The 27,347-nt window shown below is 40.8% G+C and overlaps 1 protein-coding gene across 1 annotated transcript in view; it reads left to right on the top strand.

Moving 5' to 3' along the window:
- Positions 1 to 27,347, top strand: part of LOC306919821 (protein diaphanous homolog 3-like) — a 297,099-nt gene that overhangs the window by 10,514 nt on the left and 259,238 nt on the right. Inside the window, exons 2-4 of the mRNA XM_079496371.1 lie at positions 4,616 to 4,639; positions 6,428 to 6,619; positions 8,708 to 8,812. Coding sequence (XP_079352497.1) covers positions 4,616 to 4,639; positions 6,428 to 6,619; positions 8,708 to 8,812 — 321 coding nt within the window. The remainder of the gene's footprint in view (positions 1 to 4,615; positions 4,640 to 6,427; positions 6,620 to 8,707; positions 8,813 to 27,347) is intronic.

Below are 27,347 nucleotides of genomic sequence, written 5' to 3'. Positions count from 1 at the left end.
GCTCTGGGTAATGTCCCTTTTCTCCTTGTCTTTTAAGCTTCCTCCTATTGCAAGGCTAGGATGATAGATCACATCTGATCACAGGTTTCATCTGTTTTGTGATTTTAAGAGTTTAATGGAATATAAAATATGAAATGGGGTTCGCTGAGAGGTACAGAGGTAAACAGTACATTTGTTTATGAACTTAATTCCCAGAGCTGTAAGAACCATAACTGACTTGAAAATGACCCCTTTCAATATTTGTTTTGGTTTTTGGACAAAAAATATATACATGTACATTACAAAGACATATAATATACATTACATACATACATATACATACATAATACAATAAAAAAACAAGACTCTGGAAGTTAGATTTCTATAGAGGGTAATAATAATAATAATAATATACTCATCCATGAGTGAAGAGCATGTTGACTTATAAAATGCATTGCTTTGTCAGAGCAGAGTGGTCTTTTTCTTCACTGAACATGAGCCCTAAATGTGTACACTGTTGAAATCCTATTTAGAGATAATGTTCTATCATCAGTAATTTGCCGTCAATTGTGAGTTTCTTCACATTCATAATGTTTTGATTTCTGCATGATTCCGTGTGCACTTTGACACATACAGGTATAGGCAATGAAGCAAGCCTGAAAAAAAACAGTACAGTAGTAGTAGTGCATCACGTGGATGCAGAGGTCGTTGTTTTATTGCGTCCCTTAACTATAAACTGCATTTTGGGATGCAAAATGCACCCAGTAGATCCAGTGATATTTTGTGGCCAGATGGATCCCCTTCTCCGTAATTCTGCTGGTGAAAGTCGCTTAGCCCGCTACAGTCACAGAAAGGTTACTTTTCATTACAATTCAGAATCCAGAATCTACAGTTATGTTTTGGATAAATAAAACACAACAAACAAAAGCGGTGTGTAACGATTTGCAGAGAGCAATCAGATTGATTTTTTTTTTTTTTTTTTAAGATATTTTTTTGCGGCTTACGCCTTTTATTGGTTTTTGAAGGGACAGACAGTAGGCTGACAGGAAACGGGAGAGAGATGGGGGAAGACATGCAGTAAAGGCCGTGTCGGGCTCGGGAGTCGAACCCGCGGCACACTGCGACTGGATTACCAGTCGGGTGCCCAGACGGTTACGCCACCGCCTGGGCATCAGATTGATTTTAATTAGGAAAACAATCTAATGTTTTTACCGTCCTTGTTAAGCAATGTGTTTTGGTTGGGTAACTTGTCCAAGCACTGTTAATTGAAAGATACTATCTAAGCTTAATTAAAATGAACAGAGTGATAAGAGTACAAGGTGAAAAGAACTATCATTACAACCTGTAAGGTGTGAGGGCCACTTATTTATTGTACAAGACACGTGGCTTCCCTGTGCAATTTGTAGCTGCATGCACGTACACATGCACACGCACGCACACACACACACACACACACACACACACACACACACACACACACACACACACACACACACACACACACACACACACACACACACACACACACACACACACACACACACACATTTGAATACTTTTATTTGGATCTACAACAAACAGTAGCATAACAGATCCAAACATTTTTGAGGAGGGTTTCAAATGAAGGCATAACCAGACACCATATGCAGTATGATTAACTCACAGTAATATGAAATGCAATGATTATAGTCTAGCACCAGTCAACAGTATATGAACAATGTAATAGTCCACTCAAGGATAGACAAAGCATCGCCTCTTCCAAATAGAGAGGCTGCCGATCACTGCAGAGACTGAGCAATATTTGGCCAGTCTTTTTGCAGCGATCTTCTGCAGTCCTCCAAGTTGCAATCCACGGAGCACAAGTCTGTGGACACACACACACACACACACACACACACACACACACACACACACACACACGGTAGACAAAGTATTCAACAACCGCATTACTGGTATAAAAAGTATAAATTAGATACTCATCAAATATGACTCGACAGCGACTAGAAGTGACATTTCCTCGGTCATATTTGTAGGAGTGCAGTGCTTCCTGAATGGGATTTCGGTCGGATCTTCAGCGGTTGTCCAGAAATCGTATCTATGAATCCACGTCTCTGTATCTGTCTGTCTGGGTCGCACTGTACGTACTCTGGGTACAACGGGTATTGCATTACCGGCCGGTTATGCCTTTCCAACAGGCATTGCCCTCGTTATTATTATTAATTCAATAATCGGATAAAATAAACAATACTTTAAAGTAGTACTCAAAAATTAATAAAAGGAACTTGAACTAGATATTGGTCCATTTTTCTCTCCCTCATCTGCTGCAAAATAATAGGTGCCTGATGGTACCGAAACAAGAAAAACAGATAAGGGCTACAACTTTTTCTACTGAAATTGAGCCATGGCTTAGAAAGTAAGACAACTTGGCATGCATAGACTTTGTACCTTCTTTGAGAATATTTGCCTCAGGCTACCTGCAAATTTTAACTTTATCTTATTAGCTTGTTTTGGTACATTTAATTCATAAGGGGGTTCGATCCTTATATGTTACTGTCGTTTAAGTGCTCCTGATGAGCAGGTTGGTGCCTTGCATGCCTCCTCAGCCATCACCATGTGAATGTAATGCACACATTTTCATTTGGAATCTTGGATTTTCTACTGTGATGTTGTAGCCTTATCCACCCTTGAAGTTTGGTTTTCAAAGGTTACATTTAGGAGCTTTAGAGGTCCATCTGTGAGTTGTCAGGATGTGAAACCAGCTTTTTTTCCCTCCATCTTGGCCTTTGCTTATTGTGTGGAGCCTTTTGGGCTCACTCAGTTTTCTACTGAATTGAATGTGTTTTAGTCATGTAGGGGTTCACTTCAGAGAGGAGAGGAGACAAAAAGATAATTAACTTTCCTAGGTCAAATATGTATCGTTACCGTAGATGGAATATATGCCAGTAAAACTCTAGTCTGCCAAGATATGTAATGATGCCTTGCTGCCAGAAAAACTAGGGTAGGGGTGCTCATTTCTTTAATCTGTCACAAACTCAAGTTCAGAACATCTTTTGGTTTGGGATATCTCTCTTTTATCTGCCCTGTTGCTTTTAACATCCCTAGTCTAGGACTTGGAATTGTCCTGTAGATTATTTTGATTGATTACAAGTGCCGAATCGAATTACTTTGACTGTTTCATCATCAAACTCCAAGATCAGTCTTCTTTCTACTCAATACGCCATATGTCTCCTCTATCTATATCACATATTGTCTGGGTGTGGACATGTGAGCAGAATGTTTGACAGTACTCATTCCAATTATTTTGCCCCGTATATTGTATCTATAATGTACATATGCACATAAATCTTTCTGACTCAGTAAAAGCTAATTGCTGAATTGATCAGAGGGGAGAGAACTATTACTTTTATGCACTTAGTGGGTGACTTCTTTTTATTATCTCCCTCTCTTTCAATCCTTCTATTCCCTGCCATATCTGTACAAAAAAATGTAGAATTAATCTCTGAAAACTCATTAGCGGGCAGACTCATTGACAGGTTGGCATGTTTTATTCCAGCCTTGTGGAGTTTATGGTAATTAAAGACGGGTATGTATTGATTGATGTCCCTAGGCTTTTCACGCTCTACTGTGGTGCTTGAGGGAGAGACTAAATGTAGCCTTTCCCTGTCAATTTATTTTTCATGTGCAGATGGAATATTTTATAATATGTATATGGCTCAGGCTCAGGCTTTTCTCCGATACTGTATCTGATCATGACAACATTCTAAGCTTTATTGCATTAATAAGGCTCATCTTGAGATTTCCACTGGCACTGTGCCGAGGGGACTGTGCTTAAAGTTGCCACTCAACCGAGGCAAAGAAACACTAAGCCGCTAGAAACAAAATGGAAGGGTGATATTCTCACTATACAGCAAGATAACTGGGATAACTAGGCTTGTTGAGCTTGTTATTATTCTATTTTAATGGTATTTCAATATAATCGAGTTCCCAGAAATATAGCATCACATACATTCCAGGTTATATAGTACAAAATCTAGGCAAAATATCTGAATGAAGGATTCATAAAAGTTTAAAATCTTCCCAAAATGTTCCCTGTTTGATTCCCGGTTTCTCTTCCATGTAGTGTTGAGCCAGACACTGAACTGATTTAGCTTAGCCTTGTGTCTTTGAATGGTGGAATTTAACATACATTTCTGTGAAGTTCATAAAGGTGTTATAGATACCATTCACCTTCTCAACCCCAAACACAAGAAACATATAACATCCAGTGACTTTGTTTGATGCTGCTCTCCATACATTTTCCCACCACATTGTTGTAGGCAATATATTCAATTTCCTCTTTTTGTCATCAAATTTTAGACTTGACATGGACCATTCATTTTGAAAATGTTGAAATTCTAGAAAGCTATTATACTTTTTAAAGTAAATCTGTACCTCAATGTGCAATTTCTACACAATGGGAATCTAGCGAGCTTAGAGTTCTTTTTTGAAACATTTGCGCTTTTCTTTTTCATGTTTCAACTTTGGTAGCATATTATTTTTCACTAGGAACTAGTCAAATACCTTCTTGGCAGGTAAATGTGATCATATTGTTTTGATTGTTCTTTTTTGTTTTTTTGTTTTTTCCTCTACCTTACAGTTTAGAAACCTCACAGATGATGTGGTAAGATTTGATTTGCATGTAGTATTATACCCCATCGCACAGTTCATACATCTATTCTGTTTCACTGTATCTGACTTTGCCTAACCTTTTTCTACTTACGGTTTACTAACAGCATTATAAAAACTAGAAATAACACAGTAGATTAATATCATCGGATCATCAGCATTTTGTCATTGGAATGCTGGGCAAGAATATCACAAATCCATAGACCTTTTATTCCGTAGAAAATAGAATGGGATGAACACTTTCATGGAATGAATAGATTAACACTACTAATCCATACCCAGGGATGCATGCACCCACTGCACCCCAAGTACATGCAGAGGTAACAGGTACCCTTTTCCATCTCGCCCCACTACTCCTAGCTGTAAATAACATAATTCATGTTGGTGAATGGTGATTATTTAAAAAGTATTATCACATTCATTTATCATTGTTAAGTTCACTCTGTATATCCACGGGCATAATAGCATGATGATGCCATTACAAAACGGGCTACATATGGAAGAAATGTGTTTAATAAAACGAAATGAACTGCTATAAGGTCCTAAATTAACTCAATTAAGCAGTCACTGTCTCTGTGACATGATGTTCTTTCTAAATTGTACAGAGTATAGAGATCGACTACTATACAATCAAATAAATCTGTATACAAGATAATTTCAGATTTCAGAGGGAAATACTAAATTAACTGTTAACTACATTAAACAAAATCGCGGGGGCGAGTTGGTAAAGGGGCGAGTCGTTTGGTATTCCATGCAGACTTAGGACTGAAACGGCAACAGATCTTCTACTAAACCCCTGGAAAAAATCATAATGAACAACTTAGATTTGTGAGAATAGAAACATCTTGATTAGTGACATATCTTTGTAAGCGGAAGGTGGAAGTTAGCATCTTCCTATAGTCTTTCATCGCTAGATGATCAGAGATCTCCCCCTACTGATACATCTGGTGACATCTACATTTTAAAATACAAATACAAAAGTCTTTGTATTGGTTCAGCGATTGTTATTTTTTTAAATTTCACTTTTCCATCATTCATTGAATTCAGAGGTCCTCAAGACATATCAGTTGGTGGACATCTCTGTCTCTGATCATCTGGCTACGTGAGAGAATAGCATCTTCCTGGTTCTGGCTTTTTACATTGGATTTGATAATTGCTGAAAATACGCTATGTGGCAAATAAAATGTTACTAGTTACACGCAAGAAAAAAATCTTCACAAATATAAAACACTTTCCTGATTTAAAAAATAAATGTAAATTAGATTTTTACTTCGCCAGAAGTAAAAATCGAACGTTATGCTATTAATGAACTATACCACGGTCGCATGACTTTCGTCACCCCACCACAAATGCTTGTGCGTTCAGTATTGTCAGGTGTAATGTCCCCCGGCCCACACCTCTATAGTCTCATGTAGCCAAGAGATGTAAAAGCTTCAAAAAGTGTTTTAGAAAATGCCTTACGGCCACGCTACACCAGGCTTTTCGCGCACAAAACGCACGCGCGGGCCGCGCGTTTAGGGTAAACGCGCGAGAAAAGCTTGGTGTAGCTTGGCCGTTAACTGCAGACTTTATTTCAGGCATCTCACCTTAAAACTAGATTTTGGGGCGTAACTGCAAGTGCAGCATCAAAATGAAAATTTCTGTGAAAATGTTTTATATAGTTTAATTTCACTCAGTGTTGCTTAATTCCTAACACAATCCCAACAGTGCATGTGGCATTGAATGTTTTATTGTATAGTTTCTTTCTATTGACTGTATGACTGTGACTTCTGTCTCTCTGCAGCTGGATAGATTTGCTAGTATTCGGATACCGGGTAGTAAAAAGGAGCGGCCTCCCCTGCCACATGCCAAACACAACTCCAGTGAGTGGGCCACGGCTTCGTCGTCATCTTCCTCCACCGCAGCCGGGTTAGAAGAGCTGTCATCAAAGATCACCTCAGAGAAGGAGATCCTTGCTCTGTTCGAGAAGATGATGGTAAGCACAAACGTAAATTCTGGGCCATTTCAAAGGAGTGAAATCCTATCACTGATCACTTTAAAGAACTAGAACTGCGCAAGCAGAGCGTGTAAGTGCTGCAGTGTAGACCGCTATAAACGTTAAAATATTAGTTTCACATATTGAGTTATTAGATTTAGCTATTAGTACGTACCTTCTGAAGGAAGAAAAGTAGTATTTTTAAGTATGGTAAAATCATTGTTACGTTACCGTCAACTATACCCTGGCATTGGTACATATATTCATCACGTCATATGCTCATATGTCCATATATGTGTACATGTCTTTATGTATGTATATGTAGTTTTCTGAGTGGTTGGTGGTATAATGTGATCGGCTGGGTGGTTTGATGTGTATGTACTTGACACTGAAACGTATCATCATTATGTCACCATCGTCAACCAATTATACCCTGGCATTGGTACATAATCTTCATCACGATTCACGGAAAACATACCTGCACGGTCAGCTTCCGTATGTCCGCATGACATCATATCACGTGCATTCTAAGGGACATTGGTACATATCTTCATCACGTCATGGGACATATGCTTCGTAGCATGACAAAAACACACCTGCACGGTCAGCTTGGGCCCAGCATATGACGTCATAACATGTGCTGGCCCCAAACACGCGCATCGTAGCACCTGACTGAAAACATGACTTGCACACTCTGCTTGCGCAAGTAATTAAATAGGTTAACATTTTGTCCACTTATCCCAAGGGGATGCACATGCGGATCAAACACACCAAAGGTCCGACATGCGGAAACAACAGTCGGACTAGCGGTCGAACATGCGCTGCTCCGTGCTTGCGGTTAGGGTCGGGTTAGGGTTTGACAGTCGGACCAATAGTATGTCGGAACTAAAGCATGTATCCATCCCAAGTCCGGTCATAGAGATGGCACTTCAGCCGAACATCCCAGACTTCCTGATAGCTCTAACTGGGGGTCCCTGAGGTGTCTCAGGCCCTCCTGGTCCGTGGCCCGCCTCACGGTCTAGTCTGGAATTGGATCACAAGCAACATTCACTTGGAGCTTGGCTATGTTTACTTTTGTAAACTGGGAGCTGTCTGAAATCAGGACTGTATGGGCAGTCACAAATAACCCCAGAAAAGAACCGGACCCTAGATGATATTACATTATATATATTAATATTATATATATATAGTTTGTGTTACCTGCCTGGCTGCTTGTTATTGTCATTGAGGTGTGTCAGTTGTCAGCAGCACAAGATGCAAGCATGCTGTTCTGAGTGACAGAGCTTGGGAGGCTGTTGTACTAAAAGTGTGGGATGCAGCACTTGCTTTGATCATTTGTCATTTTGCTCGCTAGCTGATTCATGGTTGTGCCATGGCAGGATGACAAGGGAGACATAGATAACTGATGCCCCATTTATGCTCTGTTTAGCCTCACATCTGGATCCTTACACTAACGTGGGCAAAATAAAAATACAAAAATCTCCAAATAAGAGGAGAGCGCCATTTCATTCCCGTTCGCGGTTGGATGGTAGAAATCTTCTAATCTAGCATCTGTCAAGTTCCTAAATTATAGCCTACAACGTTTCAATTAAAACTCTTTAAAACATATTAAAAGATCAAAAATCGGCCTGGGCCGTGGCTCAGCGGTCCAGGCACCTTGTCATCCAGTCTGACAGTGTGTCGTGGGTTCGACTCCCGATCCCGACGGCCTTTACTGCATGTCACCCCCCCCATCTCTCTCCCCATTTCCTGTCGGCCTACTCCATAAAAAATATAAAATATAAAAAGGCGAAAGCCACAAAAAAACATTAAAGAAAACAAAAAGATGAGAAATCAAGAGATACACTATGCTGTTAGCAATGTTAGTGAAAATACGTACACATGTAGCTGCATACTTGTTTCTTTAAACATGGTTGCACTTTGGGGCATAGCTTTTCTGTTATTATGAATATTATTTTATGGTTACCGTATTTCATGTCTTGTTTTCTTTGTCTTGCCTATAGTTGGTTTAGCATTTTCTTTTCTCTCTTCAAATCATTGCTCAAGTTGGCTGTAAACATAATGCTATACTTTTCTCTCTATTTTCAGGAGGATATGAACTTGAACGAGGACAAAAAGGCTCCTTTGAGAAAAAAAGACCTCGCCACAAAGAGAGAAATGGTCATCCAGTATGTATTTACTGCTTCTAAATCTGTAAGTGGCTAAAATCCTGTGTGTGTGTGTGTGTGTGTGTGTGTGTGTGTGTGTGTGTGTGTGTGTGTGTGTGTGTGTGTGTGTGTGTGTGTGTGCGTGTGTGTGTGTGTGTGCGTGTGCGTGTGCGCGCGCTTGTGCACCGATTTGCGTCATGTTTGGACCAAGGAGTTATATTTAATATATAAAATTAATTGGACTCCTGGTTGGCGCAATAACAGGCCAATATGAGACATTTGATCGGTCTAACGGTGCTGGAGATTAGCTGCTTACTGACACACGGACTGACCCACGGACTGACCCACGGACTGACCCACGGACTGACCCACGGACTGACCCACAGACTGACCCACAGACTGACCCACGGACTGACCCACGGACTGACCCACGGACTGACCCACGGACTGACCCACAGACTGACCCACAGACTGACCCGACCCACGGACTGACCCACAGCCCACAGACTGACCCACAGACTGACCCACAGATTGACCCACGGACTGACCCACAGCCCACAGACTGACCCACAGACTGACCCACAGATTGACCCACGGACTGACCCACAGACTGACCCACAGACTGACCCACAGACTGACCCACAGACTGACCCACAGACTGACACACAGACTGACACACAGACTGACACACAGACTGACCCACGGACTGACACACGGACTGACACACAGACTGACACACAGACTGACCCACAGACTGACCCACGGACTGACCCACAGACTGACCCACAGACTGACCCACGGACTGACCCACAGACTGACCCACAGACTGACCCACGGACTGACCCACAGACTGACCCACGGACTGACCCACAGACTGACCCACAGACTGACCCACAGACTGACCCACGGACTGACCCACAGCCCACAGACTGACCCACCGACTGACCCACCGACTGACACACGGACTGATCCACGGACTGACCCACGGACTGACCCACGGACTGACACACAGACTGACAAACAGACTGGGGCGAAAACATAGTCTCGGCCATGCCTTTGGCCTGTGCAGAGACAACTATATTTGAAGTAGTCAATTTCAGAGTCAACTTTGTTTAGTTATGTTGGTGCTCAACTGACATGTCTTTGTAAGTGAAACAAGATTTGACTAAATGATAATTTTTTTTATTTTCTTTTAGCATCCTGAAATATTTGCAACCTGTATTAATTCCCACTGCATTTTGGATGATGGCCCTTCACAATTGTTTAGCATTCATCCTTGAATCCACAATTTGGGTGTGCTGAAAGGCATTGGATGCTTCAGTTTATGTATGCAAGTTTGCTATCAGGGTTGATTGTCCTTGCCTCAGAGTTTTGGCAACAGGCCCCTGTTTTCCCCTTCTGAAAACAGCCCAGCAGACCTTGAGTGTGCGTGATGAAACTGTGAAGTTTTGTCAATGATTGAATCTACACAGTGATGGCAACTGTTCTATTTGTTTCTCTCAGCAAAAGCCTTGAGCAAATGACTTCAGTTGCCCTTCAGAACATAAACTTTTATAGGCCACTGTAGAATTAAAATAAAGGCCTTTGATAATGGTACAAAAAGTGAGAATGTAAAATATAATTTTCCAAGCATGATCAAATGCAATTTCAGTTCAATGAGTTGGTTCTTAACCCTTGGACTGCCACCCCTAATAGCAGCTTTCATCATTTGAATGCCAATAGAAAAGTCCGTGATATACACAACATCTCTCATTTTAATGCGGCAAGTATATAGTATTAGACACCCAGTCCTGATGGTGGCTGTAACTTCACCATTATGCCGATTTTGACCGAATTCCGAATCTGACCGTCAATCTTTTCCGGTTCAAAGGGTGTCAACATCCGCTAGCTTTCTTCACTGTGTGTTACAGTGATCTGTCCCCGATTCCGTGCGATTGTTGTTTTTGTCATATCTAAATCAAATTAATCATAATCTAAGTATCTTTGTAAATGTAGCTGACATTTATGGATGACCATTCTTAGGGATGTCACTGCTGTTGGAGTAGGTCAGCCATTATTCCAAATACTACAATGGCAATAACATACCAACCGTATATTATACCGCAAATGATACCCGTCCACTACCTAAACCGCCGCGGGTCTGACACGATTTTGCGTATTAAACGCCTATTCCGAATAAACGCTGTTTAAACGTCCGTTTAAAGGTGGTCCCTTCAGAACTTTTCAACCTATCTTCATATAATTGGTCCTCACGAATGATCATGATAAAATAGCACCATTTTTCCTACTTGGTCATGTGTCTCATAGGAGGGCTGTGGGCTGTTCAGAAACAAACTTCACATATTTTTACACTGACTTGAAATAGTGTGTCAATGAGGTCCTTGCATGAACACTGAGCCCCACACTGGTAAGGGGAAAAGTGAAAGATGTTCGGACAAAAACGCTGTACTAACTTACAACATACATACACCTCCCAATGTATGAATGAATGAATTACTTCTGAACGGTATCCTTCCCTGGGCCCAGCACAACAATTGTATTCAGTCAACATCCGGTTCCGGTCGCAGTGTTTTGGATCTTCAAAATAAGGGTTGAACGGGGGGAGATATCCTGGCATATAGTAATCATTCTTTAATTAATCCTGGCGGGGATTGAGTTATGCTAACTATATTGAATTACTTCTGAAAGGTATCCTTCCCTGGGCCCAGCGCAACAATCCCAATACACAGCAGTGCATAGCATTGTATCCTCTCAGACTCTGGAATTAGTTTGTGCATTAAGGTTTCAGAAGAGTGTACTGTACATTACTTAACAGAGTAATGGGCAATTGTGAATGAATGGAATTCCTATGAGTAAGAACTAAGAGTTACTAGGAGCCTCCTGGGTTTCTTTTGTGGAGCTACTGTGCAGAGGAGTGCACATAAAATCGTTCTGTAATGATTACTTTTTATTGTATTTCTCTTTTATTGTGTTGTGTTACAGGCTGCATCATTCAGAGCAAACATTTATTTCCACTTATGCTCATTTATTGCAATAATTAAGCTTAACTGTAGCTTCATCTGTTAAGAATTCTGCAATCATTATTTTCACTTAAAGAGTTTGGGGAATTCAACAACACCGAAAATCAGTTACAGAAAACACTATGAAAAGTCGCAACTCTAAAACTAAGAGCCGAGTTAAGGCTTTCTCGGGCTGAAATTGTCAAGAGTTTACCCACACTCTCTCTCTCATCCTGGTCTTCTCTTCCATACATCTCTATAGTCCTTTCTTTGCTCAATCCAGTGGATATTTTTGATGATTCAATTGTGATTCAATGATTAATTGTCTATTATGGACCACAACCACAGGCATCTCAATGATCTCACCACTGACTTCTTATTCCTTTAGAAAAATAATACATCCAAATCCAATTTAGCTGCCCATATTTCTGCCCTTATGTAATGGTGAGCATCCTCTGTCATACACATCATGTTTCACATTGCTTAAAGCTGTAGAATCTACATAGCCTGTGTTAAGTGGTTTGCCTTGCTTTGACTATGACTAACACATTATGATGGGTAAAAGTAGCAGTTTTATAAGAGTCGGTGAGACCAGAGATTATAATTACCTATTGCACATGCACACCATTAATTATCAGTCACGTAATGGTGAGGTCTGTGGCATCTTTTCAGATGTTAAGATGACTAAACCGGTAATGAACACATGCATGTGTTCCAGCTAAGGGCCATGATTTAATTAGCTGTTGACTGAAAAATATTAGTATCATACTATTTTTTCCCCCTGGAGCATTCTAAGTAGTGTGCGGACAAATACTGTGTATTGAAAAGACAACTGTGCCTATTAACCTTTAGTACTGTACTGAGCAGGCTTCTTTGAAATTGCAAGTGTAGGCAGATATAGTATAGCCTTGTAGAGGTTGAAGAGTTTTCACTAGCTTTACTTCTTAAAAAAGGAGGGGCAGTAATACTGGTAATATTATAATAAACAAAATCTCTACTGCTTTGACATCTGCTTTTGAAGTTGTTGACATCAACAACTTCAAAGGATTTGTCTGCAGTGTCCCTGCTGAGGCAACAACTGAAATAGTCTTAAGAAGGCCTATAAGTGACTTAAACACAATAGCACATTTCAATATGCTGTTTAAAGTTTGTGCTGTATTGGACCAATGTTAAAGATGGAGTGCCACAATTTTTGTATTTTTCCAGTTTTTCACGTGTCTATGAGGTGACAGTACTTCATTAGACACCCTGGAGTCGTTTTGTATGTGCAATGGTGTAATAACTTTGTATTTAGGGTTTCTTCCTGGAGGCTGAACCCTTGACAGTCAAACGGTCCAATGATATAAACACTGATAGTGTGATGTATTACTATTGCACGCACACACGCACCTCCCCCTCTATATCTTTTTTTAAATACGACAACCTCTGTGGGCCGAGCTGCCTGCCACATACACACGTGTTAACTGAACGGCACAGTTTGCTGCTCTGTGCCTAACTTTTCAAACAGTCATTTCACACATTACCACACCACACATTACCAGTTCACAGCAGAGCAGAGTCAGCAGACGTCCATTAGATTGTTTTTCGTTAGATTGGAATTTGGAAGCAAGTAGATGTTCACGTCGGGTCCTCAGGATTAATCAAGGAAACCACGTCCACAAACCAGCCTTATACCTGCTCTGCTGTCCAGTTACTCTTGCTGTTCTCAAGGAGTTCAGGTTGTTTCTTTTTTAAACACAGTGAACAGGCTTTTATACAGAGTGTAGTGTCACAGTGTGCATTCTTGTTGGCTGTTGTAGTCAATATGTAGGTCCTAATACATGTAAAGTCAAGAATTATAAGTATCTGTTGTGTCGGCGTCGCGGAAGTCATGTTGCCATGTCTGACTATTACAAGCGACTCATTTAAGTAACTTGCAGGGGAGATGTGGTTGACTTGACCAATGGTTAATGTGAAGGACCCTCAGATTAATATGTTGTTAAAAGGATTGGTTTTGTTGAGACGTTTTCATAAATATTCAAGGCAACTTCTGTGACTTGTTTTCGTGGACCTGGCCACTTTCTTTAAAACTGGCAACGCGACTTTTGCTGAAACTCAATGCAGTCAGAAGGAACTGCATATTCATGTTGTAAATTGAGTTTGATCAGAGCAATAGAAAAGTCTTCTGTCCATAGCATTGTGTGCCTAGGGCAGAGCTGCAAGTGTTTTGTGTCAATAAAGGACAGTTTCCATGCCAGGGTGCTTAGCTGGAGGAAATCAATAGCCTACAGTATATTGGCAAAGTATTCATGCTAAATGATCTATCAAACTAATTAAACTATGATTTAATTGGATGATGAGATGAGCTGATTGTGACAATAGGGTCAATATAATTGGAGGAAATAAATACATTATTTTAAAAAAACAGAAAAAACTGGTCTGATATGGTATGGATGCGTGGATTATAGGCCTATACATGTATGTGCTTATCCGACATCTCAGAAATATGGGAAGTGTTCACTTCTAACATTTTTAACATTTTTGTTACATTACAGACACCAATTTGTCATTTTGGAAACAAAAGGGCAGAGCAATGGGCTGTCCTTTTATAAGGAGGGGGAGGGACTAGGACAAGTGGGTGGTCTTAAAGGAGGAGGCGGAGGGACTGGATTAGGTGGGTGGTGCTGAGGTTAAACTCACGCATACCTAATGAACTGGTGGGTGTGTCCACATAAAACCATAATTTTAACAAATACTGTACACTTTTTTGAAAATATTATACCTCCTTATATAACAATAACACCTGATGATCATGTTTAAGTGTGGGAAAAAAATCACGGCACTCCATCTTTAAGCTTATCGTTTCAGAAATCACAATGGGAATTCCCTGTCTTCCTAGTAAGAAATTGCTTTTTTCCTGTCCATCCATGCTATTTCTGACATCTACTAAGTAACTAAGGCATAAAGTAAGTCTAGTTGGAGCTGCACGTACAACCACATTAATGCTTTGTCGCTTCAACATCAAGGTGTCTCATAGCCGTCTCTCTAAGATAATCATTTCAAGGGCATCGGCTCTTCTGTGCTGAAAGTATATCTGTACCCTCAAGGCAGACTGTCTTTACGGGAGCTGTTCTGTTCCCTCTACTAGGCCTAATTATCTCTCAGCATTGACCTGCCTTTGATACTGTGAGACATGGGGAAACTGGGCCATGTGTCTATATTGGTGTGTATGTGGTACTGGTATGTGGTACTATGTGGACACATACAAATCTACATCTCATGTCTCATTTTCCCTCCCATCTCCTGACGACGAGATTGGAATTATCCATTAACCAGCTGCACTTAAATGTCAGGCTGATTACAATTCCTTTGTCCCCGTGATTCCATCTAGCAATTTGTCTGTACTGGCTTTTCCCGATTCTGGGAGCGTATTAATCCATTGAGACCTGGAACGCATCCATGTCACGTTAGCGTTTAACCACATTAACCATTAACCCATTTTGGGGCGGGAACCCGTTTTGGTGTTTTAAACATTGTTATAATTTAGCTATTGAAAAATAGCAGATCTACAAGCTCATAGCGCGCCACCGAGTGGCGCGCTATGAACTTGTAGGTCTGCTATTTTTGAAAAATCGTTAAAATGTGCCTCAAATCTTTCCGAAAATTGTCATGATTTAGAAAACTTTTTTTTTTAAATTTCGACGTCAGGCCTGAATGGGTTAAATCCAATCCATCACAGCCCCACTAAAATGAAGGCGAGATCTCTACTTAATCCTTTAATGCCACCAGATAGAGGTTTTTGCACCACACGCAAATGGGACCTCGGGTTTTCTTAAAGTTTTCTACCCCTTATGGAAGCACTTGATGTTTGAACTATTTAAATACCTTCCTTTGGAAATAGTAATTGAAGTTGGCAGTAAATCTTAAGACATATAACGTGTGTTTGAGGGGAATTCTTGGGGTAGTTGGGTCTCGGTGCCTAATGTCAGTGGGATCAGTGCCGCTAACTATTAACTGATTTAGCCTGGAATGAAGTCACACACCTATCATAAATGTTAAGGTTAGTACATCTATAGGCTAGATTAATTGCTCAAATCTGATATTAATCAGCCAGATTTGAATAGCATTGCAGTTATTTTAAATGATCATGTTACAGGAGTCAGAAAGTGAGATACTTTGGACGCCTGGAATTTGTGAGGAAGCTGAAAGCATTGATATTGAGCCGTTTATCTTACAGTATTTCTGGTGCTCGCTAAGTAGCCACCATGTTTAAAATCGAGTATCTTCTACCAATCTGAGCTGACATTTTTGTAGTGAGCAGAATAATGTAGGAGCTGCTTACTTACTGATTGCTTATACACAGAGCTGGACTGGGACAAAAATTCGGCCCGGTCATTTTCGCACGAATTTGGCCCAGACCGGCCCACCACAACCAGCGGGCAGATAGCAGAAACTCTACCGCCCGCTCCGTCGAGGCACACACAAACAAACAAGCCCTAATACCACCACTTTTACAGAACAACATAAATTATACAAACCAACAGACAACTACACAACCTTCTTGCTCTCACAAGAATGATGCTGGCAAAAGGATTCAAGATAGAAGAGGGTTTATTTGTCACTCACTGATACAGGTACAGTGAAATGATTGTTGTGGCACTGGCAGAATGGCAGCAGGCCCAGACCTTTCCCGGTGGCCTGCCGCCTGCCTGCCTGTCAAAAAAATAAAATCTTTCATCATATCACATAACTTGATCGGGCCCCTACGGTCGCGGCCCACCGGGAATATGCCCGGTACGTCCTGTGGCCAGTCCAGTGAGTCCACCCCTACAATAAGCAGTCACTCACTCTAGTAGTCAATCTACAGTGTAAGGCTAATTCAAGATGGGAAATATTGCCTAAATAAATACTCAATTGATTGATGAACTTCATCAAGACATACTGTACTATGCTGCATTTAATTGTGAGCAGATTTGGGACTTGCATTAACTGCATATTCTGGGCTCAATCTCTTTGTTAATCCAGACATGTTTCATGACAGGTTTGATTTTTACTGCACAAACTAAAAGGACTAATGCAAACTGATGATAGCTTACCATAACCTATTACAGTTGTCACAACCCAAAACGTGCTGCGTTAATGCGAGACTCTTATCGCACGATAAAAACAAATATCGCCGTTAATCTATTTTCAAAATTGGGTCTGGGAGCTTGGTCTGCAACTCGCCCTCGTCCGTATAACCGCCCATGGCCCATGGGCCGTTATTTGAAAACTTAGTCAGCCTCATTTATATTATATATACAGCGTTTGCAGCGGCCTACTGCAAATAACGGCCTGGTTCCTATATTTATATATGTTATGTCAGTGTACCTGTATGTATTTACATCTAAGACCCGAAAGGATTCCTTTCAGCTTTTGACACACAGTAGCCTGTAGCCTATGGCTACAGTTGCTCTCTTTGCTGTAAAACCGTTCTGCTTTTCTACTGTTCTTCATTCCCTGAACCTCTATTCTTCACCTCCCTGTCCTTTTTCTTACATTCTTTTGTTTTTGTTTTTTTAAATCTTTTTATAAATAGCTGGCCTCTAATTCCTCTTAGATTCTCAAGGGCAAGACAGCCCCGTACAAGCCACTTTCAGTTGTCAGTTTTCTACCGGCAAATCCACTATTTGCAAAGCAATTACTTCTCTGGAGGAAAAAAAGAGAACCGCTCCGTCCTTTTTGATTTAGCATTTCAGCAGTTATGATAAATTCTTTATCTCTTAATTACAAGATACGTATGGTAATGGTGGCATGCGTGTTAATGAAATGAGCTTTGCATGTCAATGATGACAGTGAATGGAACATCTGATGGTTGCCAATTGGGGTGGAGGCAGAACTACAGTGTTTGTTCCCACATTGTAACATTCTGACTATGGGAGCTCAGTTTTGTTTGGATATAGAATTGATCATCTGCCCCGGGGCCGGGGGGGGGGACACTCAACTGCCGCTCGCTTCCGCGGCAGTGCGTTGGTCCGACATGCGTTGTGCCGTGCTTGCGGTTAGGGTAAGGGTTTGGGGTAGAGTGTCAGACTGATGCCGCCGAGAAACCCTGCCGCGGGTGTACTGAGGCGGCTGTGGCTCAGGAGGTAGAGCAGGTCGTCCAATGACCCCAGGGTCGGCGGTTCGAATCCCTGCTCCTGCTGTCCACATGTCGAAGTGTCCTTGGGCAAGACACTGAACCCCACGTTGCCTCCAATGAGTTCGTCGGTGTGAGCTTGCCACCATTGGTGTGTGTGTGAATGTGGGAAGTGAGGACGCTGGCGTCGACTGTTCACCGCTTCACCTCCCAATGTATGAATGAATGAACCATTATAAAGCGCTTTGAGCACTTGGAAAAGCGCTATAAAAATGCAATTCATTATTACTGCAGCTGATGCCGTTGGCGGAAAATGCACTCGCTCTTTCTCATTTGTTAGGGGTGTTAATCAAAGACTATACCAAAAAAAATTCTACTTTCCAGAAAACTGGCTATTTTGACCCAGGTACGTACTGTACCTGGGTCAAAATAGCCATTTTTGTAATCATAGTATTATGATTACAAAAATGCTGACAAAACACAGATATTGTGTCTAGCCCTGTGGTGATTCTGATGGATGGTTGAAAGTACAGCTTTAGTTTGTCACTAATTCTCAAAATAGTGTTTGTGAGCCTGGTCGGGCCACACGTGGTTAGATTCTGTCAATCAAAATGAATCAAGGATTAAAACTTACTTGACATGTCTCTCTCTTGTCAGCTTGAAATAAGCATGTGATATTTTTGACATTCAGATTAGTTGCCTACACACACTCAGCAGTGAACTGTATTATTTATAGCTTTATGTAAATGTGTGTATTTGAATGTGAAAAAAACATTGCATGCTGTTTGATTGCATTGCATATTCCTAGTAGTGCATTGTGTGGGTGTTATTGTCTGTAGTGCATTGTGGGTGTTATTGTCTGCACATGATATTGTCTCAGACTGTCTATGATCACAGTTGTCTGATTAATTTGAGAACAGAAAAGACCATTTACAAAACCCTGTTTGCTTAGTTGCTTACCATTTTTGAGGGGCCCCTGCTATGCCCAGCTTTGTCTGTTTGTGTGAACACAAACATGATGATTTGATTGGCTGATCGGTGATCACCCCATAGTGATGATTTGATTGGCTGAGCAAAGTACATATTAAGGGTAAAAAGGGAGGGCAGAAAAGTGATTAGCCGGAATGACATCTGTGATGATTTGATTGGATGAGCACGGAATAATGATGTATGATGATTAGAGCGCACCTCACTTCACACAAGTGTGATTTATTTTTTTATCTCTTGGAAATCATTATTTTTGGCCACATAATGACTTATTAGTTTGTTTGTTTTTTTGCCTTTTTAATTATGGTTAAACAAATTCACCAGTTCAAATTCACATGCTATAGTGTTGCTGTGCTTTGGCGGGAGTGACTGAGCGGACATGTATTCTACCAGCTGTATTGTCACCTTGTATTAGATTCTTAGAAAATAGCCCTGGCATTGATCAAACATTTCCTACGGACATAAGTAGTGGTTGAATAGATTCCAAATTCCAATTGTGGCCAAGACCACAATTATAATGATTGATTGTAAACAGAATTGATCGTTAAGCGGGAAACAAATACCTCACTCCTGGCAAATGTATATAACAAACAATGTATATTAAACACTTCCTAATTACACATTCTTTGAGGCGCTCTGGTAACACCTCAGTATAAAGGCACTTCATGCTTGCCAGAAAAGATCTAATCATTGATTGTGGGTTTTATTTTGTCTGTCCTTTAGAAATCACGTTTTTTTCCTGATCTCTGGGAAATAGACGTCGATTGCCTGACCTTGCACAGATAAGACAGTGGGAGGTGTAAAGAAGTAATTGAAAACAATTAGTGATAGCTAATTAGCTAGCTATACTTTCCCACGCAAGTTGCACAGCATTAAACCATGTTAAACTGTCTAGTATATTTGGCTAAAAATGCAAACCTTTCTGCTAAAACATGACATACTGCAATACATTTATCCGTTTATTCACACAATGCAGAATGGACTCATCAAAGTTGTGATCAGGGAATAGAATGAACACCCACCAACCGTCAGTGGCAAAGAAAAAGAAGAAGAGAGATAGTGTTGCACTGTTGCCTAGTTCTAATTACAGAGAGAGAGAGAGGGGCAGGGGGAGAGGGGAGTTGCACCACTCAGTTCACACAGGTGTGATTTTTTAGAAAGGGGTTCAGATTCTTATGTGTGATGCGTGTGTGTGTGGTGCACAGCACATGTGTGTGGTAGCCTCGCGTTGCGATACTAATATACCACTGCGCTGGGCTGCGGGCATATGCAATAGGGGCGGGTTTAGTGTGGCTGCGCCAGGCTATGTGTGTGGTGTGCATGTGGGTGTGTAATGTGTCCATTCATAGCGTGAGAGCGGGATCTACTTGAAACAGTGCAAACCTGGCAAGTGTAACAGAATCATGTAGAATATGTTTTCTTCTGTGTAAATAGAGAACGTTGTGGTGCCGTAGTATGCTTAGAGGTAGTCGTAGTATGCTTAGAGGTTGTCGTAGTATGCTTAGAGGTAGTCATAGTATGCTTAGAGGTAGTCGTAGTATGCTTAGAGGTTGTCGTAGTATGCTTAGAGGTAGTCATAGTATGCTTAGAGGTAGTCGTAGTATGCTTAGAGGTAGTCGTAGTATGCTTAGAGGTAGTCGTAGTATGCTTAGAGGTAGTCGTGTATGCTTAGAGAGGTAGTCGTAGTATGCTTAGAGGTAGTCGTAGTATGCTTAGAGGTAGTCGTAGTATGCTTAGAGGTAGTCGTAGTATGCTTAGAGGTAGTCGTAGTATGCTTAGGTAGTCGTAGTATGCTTAGAGGTAGTCGTAGTATGCTTAGGGGTAGTCGTAGTATGCTTAGAGGTAGTCGTAGTATGCTTAGGTAGTCGTAGTATGCTTAGAGGTAGTCGTAGTATGCTTAGAGGTAGTCATGTGCCAAAAAAGAAAATAAACTAGAAAAAGTGCCCTTCCGGGCACAGGTCTCCACCAGGAGGATAGGAGTGTGTGTGATGTTTGGCAAAATGTTTAGGAGAATTTTTTTTTCCTTCATTTTGTTGAGGAAATGCAGAGCCAGATCACTCATAGCATCTCTGAGGATAGAATTCTGGATGAGCAGGACATGTGCAGCATTTTGTACAAAACGGGCCACTCCTGAAAACTTTGGAAGGCAATCTTAGCCAATCAGTGTACAATCTGAGAAATCCAACAGACTCGTCTTGATCACATGACTACAGAGATCATGTGTACCGATTTGAGGCATTTTGTTCCAAAAATGTGTTTTGCAAAAATCAACCTGTTGGTGGCGCTATAACAGGCCAATGTGAAAAGGGTGAGATATATTCCTCAGCCTAGTAAGAAAATGTGTGAAAGATTTCACGTAAATTGCATGCTGCGTTCATGATTTGAGGCTATTGTTCAAAACGGGGCAATCTTGCAAACTGTGAAAGCCAATTATAGGCAATTAGGATGGAATATGAAATATCAGACAGATCCGACTTGAGCACATGACCATAGAGATACTGTGTAACGATTTGTGAGATTTTTGGACAGAATCTGGAGGAGTAATATCAAAAAATGTGTTTTACAAAAGTCGGCCTCCTGGTGGCGCTATAAAAGGCAGATGCGGAAAAGGCAGGTAAAAGGTTTGTCCTTGGCCTCTAGGGAGTGTGCATGCAACGTTTCACGCAGATCGGTGTAGTTTTAGGTAGAAAATGTGAAAAGCTGCCTCATGGTGGCGCTATAACAGGCCGTTCTGGAAAATGTGGGGCAGAGGTTCATCGTTGGCATCCAGGGAGTGTGTGTGCAAAGTTTGGCATCGACCGGGTTAACGGTGCCGGAGATTAGCTGTTCACAGACGGACGGAAGGACGGAAGGACGGACGGAAGGACGGACACACGGACGGAGTGCAAAACATACTCTCTCCCCATGCCTTCGGCCTGGTGGAGACAACAACGACGTGGCATGCAAAGCAGTGTTAGCTTGTAGATCAGTTGTTTTTGGGACCGAGAGGGCACTCTCACTGACAAGTTGACAACACAGTTTATAAAGGGACTGCACACGCGCACGCACACGCACACGCACACACACACACACACACACACACACACACACACACACACACACACACACACACACACACACACACACACACACACACACACACACACACACACACACACACACACTTACACCTACTTGTGAGATAAGACAGATGTGATGAAAGCATTCTGAAGCCCGCTATTCCCACGCACCACCATAACGACTCGCCGCATGACTAACCCGTCCCTAACCACACTAACCCTAACCACACTAACTAATGGCGGTGCGTCGGAATGCCACTCAACACAGAGACTCTGTAACTTACTCTCATTTTGGAGCAGTGCACACTGCACAGTACAACAATTTTAACCAGTGCTGCATTTAATATGCAGTAATTCAGGTTTAAATTGGATTTGAGCCTCAGTTGGAACTAGTGGAGCAATATGACAAGACGTTTGAGTATATTGGGCATTGCCAAGTAACATACTTTCTACAATAATGGCTCACTGGAAACATTTCCAGTTTTAAATTGTATGCTGCTGTTATAGTCTAGTATGTCCATGCATCAGGTATGGCTTATTGTCTCACATTGTTGATGATTTACTTACTATACAGGTGAAATCATCTGTACATTTTACACAGATGTACATCACCAAATCACTAATCTACACTACACGCTCACAACTGAAAATAGATCTACAACTAACTGACTATCTATCAGTGAGCAACGCTATGGTACGAAGAGGCTCCAAGGGTCAATTTTTTACATTGGTTTACTCTCTGAGTTAAATTAACAATCTGTTTTCTTTACTGTGTACTCATGGTATACAGTACTCCTTTTAAAATGCATGTAACCATCCATAACAACAGTAATAAACAGACAGTAGCAGCTATTTCTTTTGGACAAGAAGGTGTTCATTACATTTGTTTTTATCGATTATGAAAATATGAAATATTAACAAAGCCCGTCTTTTTCTTATCCTAAATGGCCATGGTATAATTGTGAATGCACGATGACATCAAATGCCAACCGTCTGAAAACTTTACTCTGTAATAATTACGTTTGTCTTCATGGCACATAGTTTCATGGAGACAAAACACAACTTGACTAGCTTTAAACCAGGTCATATTGTTTTGTTTTCTTATTATTGTTATATGTTTCATTATGCACTTCATATTTCAGTTCTATCTGATTACATATTCCTACCCATAACTCTATGGGAGTATTGCTCAAAATTGTATTGTGTAGCTGGCACAACATAAGTGGGTTTCTCCATTATTGAACAGGGAAAACTAGGTTAGCGAGTAGGCCTAACCATCTGGAGGCCTATTACATTTTCATGTTTTTATATGAGACGGGTCAATATCAATCCTGAGAGGGATAGCGCCTTACTGTTAGGGTTGGGTATTGCCTACAACCTCATGATCGATGCCTATCACAATACCATATGTGTTACGATACACATTGAGCAAATTTTAAGTTTCTAATTCAAATTGAAAAACTTAGTTGATAACATTTAAACAAAATGCAAGGAGATAAATACACACACACACACACAATACAGTGTGTTTTTAATTTTATTTTTAAGATATTTTTGGAGCTTTTTCTGCATTAGATAGAGTACAGTAAACTGACATGGGGGAAAGAGATGGGGAGTGACACGCAGCAAAAGTCGCTGGGATCAGGACTAGCAACCTAGGTGCCTCTGGCCACAATACAAATGTTTTGATGGAAAAATATGCAAAATATTTAATCATATATATATATATATCGTCACTGCCGGACAGAAACTGATGTTTTTTTCTCTCTCTTTTTTTTTTTTAAAGCTGCGTCACACAAAGCATTTCCTGCCGTATCGATATGGTAGCCTCTGTATCGATACGATTATCGGCAAGGAATATGATACAATCATTGCCCGTATCAATTATTTGAACACACCCCCTACTTAGTGTGTGTACGGTTTTGTCCAGAGTCTCTTCTCATTGTTCCCTTCATTGTTAACCCATTCTAGGCGGGAACCTCTTTTGGTGTTAGCATTATGTTATGCTTTAGCTATTGAAAAATAGCAGATCTACAAGCTCATAGCGCGCCACTCAGTGGCGCGCTATGAGCTTGTAGATCTGCTATTTTTGAAAAATCGAAGAACCACTGACATAGAAACATAGCTTTTTCAGAAAACTGTCAGGATGTAGAAGACATTTTTAGAATCTGATCTCAGGTCAAAATGGGTTAAATGAAGTCTGGAAAACAACCACATAAGAACTATGCCTTGCGGGTCTATAACATACTGGTTGACACTGCTCCAAGTGCTGCTTCAGAGCCACTCAGTTGTCATATTACCGGCCAAGCTCTGGCTGCCCCCTAGATGGCGGTATTGCATCATCCAGTACAACTTCTTTCTCACCTGGACTCTCATGCCTCTGTGAGAGAACACAAGAATTAAGTCCATTAAGCAAACCGATATAGTATAATACATACATACATACATACATACATACATACATACATACATACATACATACATACATACATACATACATACATACATACATACATACATACATACATACATACAAGTAAAGCTTCTTAAACTGGTCTGAAACGTTGTAGGCTGAAGCCAAAGCTTATTTTGCCTACCCTATTTTCTGAATACAAAATCAGATATTAAAACGGAACAAATGATCATAGTTTCGTAATTTGATTTAACAAAATACATTGTTTCCATATGCAAACTATGTTACATATACATCATTTATATAGTACCAATTGTATTTGTTAAGCTGTTAATACATTATTACTCATTAATAATACATGCATTATTAATCTATAAACATTTACTAATGATTAGGACACTATCATAATGTTTTATGAAGTATCATTTTGAAATTAGTTACTGATGTGCATATTTTTAGTTCTTTATCCAAGTTGTTCCATAAACCCTTTTACAGATACATCTAGCTTTGTGTTCGTCCTTGCCTTTGAGTTTTTGAATACACTAGTCCCCCTGAGTTCATACTGAGTTTCTATTTTCTTCAAACAGCTACTGTATGTAGGCTGTTACTGTAGTTTATTTTTGGTGTGCTTTGTGCAATATTATGGCTGTGCCTGTGACTGTTCAGGTCGACTAAATCTTCAAATTTGTTCACTAAAGGGTGTGTGTGTGTGTGTGTGTGTGTGTGTGTGTGTGGGAAGGGGCGTTCCCCCACTAAAGTGGCTATTTTGGCTACATTTGGTCACCTTAAACACCTCCACTACCCGTTACATTATGTGTGGTTTGGGCGTTACAATAATGAAACCAATCACCGTGCCACATGTCATTGCCTTTAACCCATTTTGGGCGGGAACCCCTTTTGGTGTTTTAAGCATTATGTTATAAATGGTAAATGGTGCATTTATATAGCGCCTTTATCCAAGGCGCTTTACATAGATTGTACATTACATTCACCCATTCACACACACATTCATACACCGATTGCGGCGGAAGCCATGCAAGGTACCAACCAGCACATCGGGAGCAATTTGGGGTTCAGTGTCTTGCCCAAGGACACTTCGACATGTAGACATGCTTTAGCGGTTGAAAAATAGCAGATCTACAAGCTATGAACTTGTAGGTCTGCTATTTTTGAAAAATCGTGAAAATGTGCCTGAAATCATTGAATATATATTCTTTCAGAGCGAGTTATTAACTAAAATCTTTGCTACTGGGAGGGTCCCTGGAACGACATATTTTCAGATGGCGGTCGGTGGCCAATGTTATATATATTTGGGGTCCTTTACATGAATATGTTTAAGACATCCATTCCATCCATTACCCATGAATGCTCAGTGATAGCTTGCCTTACACTTACACTTACACTATGGCCCATGGAAGAGCGATGCGCTGCTGCCTTGGAATACATTTATATTTGATACAGAGGTTGGTTTTGTGTGTCCAGTAACTCCTCTATCATCCACTCTGCCTGTCTGGCTGATTTGGCATTACGGCTTACGGGTGCTTTTAAACTCCGCTATGTGCTTTCCCAAATGTGTGTGTGACCAAAATAGCCATTTTGAGGAAAGCGTGCCAACACGCCCATGACCACACCTCTAGGTGCAAATAACGGTGTCTGTCGGCATAATGGATAGCGGGTAACGCTGGACTAAAATACCATTTAGGGACAGTGCAAACTGCTATACCCGTAATTTGCGGGCAGCGGCTGACTTGCGGGAAGTGTTGCAGGTAATAAAGGCAGGGACGAAAATAGAGCCCTTAGTCCCCTCCTCACCTGTAGAAAATAGAGCCCTTAGTCCCCTCCTCACCTGTAGAAAATAGAGCCCTTAGTCCCCTCCTCACCTGTAGAAAATAGAGCCCTTAGTCCCCTCCTCACCTGTAGAAAATAGAGCCCTTAGTCCCCTCCTCACCTGTAGAATTCCCAAGACCTGTGCCGACCATCACAGGTCTAGTTACTTCAAATTAGTAGCCTAGTTTAGTAACCTACGTTTACTGGTTGATCATGCAGTAATGGTACATTTAGGCTTATGAAATAATTTTAGGATGATGTCCTCACTCACATGGGGGATGATTCTTGGTATGGCTGAGCATTCTCTGTCATATGATTGATTGATTGATTGATTGAAATATTTATTATCAGTTTGCAAAATTACAGTACATTTCAAGCACAAACTCAATACAAAAACTGTTAACTGTGAGTGGACGACCCAATTAAGCATTACACTTGTTTACAAGAGGGTCTACCTTGTTGAATTCATCAATACACTTGTACTGTAGGTTACTATGTTTCATGTCCTTATTGATGTATCCAAATCACTGAGCGAGCAGCAAACATATTTGTGACACAGCCAAATACAAAATGAAGCTTAAATACAAATGTGTGCCAGGCACACATTTGTATTTAAGAAATGAAACATGAAGGAAACACCATTTTCTAGTCAATGAGAACAAATATACTCCAAAAATGTTTTTATTTTCTGATGGTTTATCTTAGAGACATTTTTTGTCTGGAAACAGAACGCTAGTGTGTTGGGTTCTTTCATTCCATTTTACAAAACGTTTTTTGCTTTAATCCCTCGTAATGTGATAGTAGTTGGTTTAATTTCTACTATAGGTCGCATTTACTATGAAAACATGCATCTCCCGTCCGTCCTTCCGTCACCCATGCCTCCATATATGGTCATGTCTCGTGACATGTCTCCATTATGGTCACGCCTCGTGACACCATGTCTCCATATATGGTCACGCCTTGTGACATTATGTGACATCATGAAGACCCTTAGATCTCCATATATGATGCCTCGTGACACGTCACGCCCCATGGCCATCTCCATATATGAAGATCACGACACTGACCTCATCTAACCCTGGATAACCATACATGGAGAAGACTGGATCATCACCGGGATTTGCATATATGGAGCCGGCCAGCAACTCTACATCTGACCTCAAACTTCAAACCCTTAGATCTCCATAATATGGAGCTGA

This window comes from Electrona antarctica (assembly GCF_951216825.1).
Source record: "Electrona antarctica genome assembly, chromosome: 3".
In the NCBI taxonomy this organism is placed as follows: Eukaryota; Metazoa; Chordata; class Actinopteri; order Myctophiformes; family Myctophidae; genus Electrona; species Electrona antarctica.
This window is presented reverse-complemented; position numbering and strand designations above follow the sequence as displayed.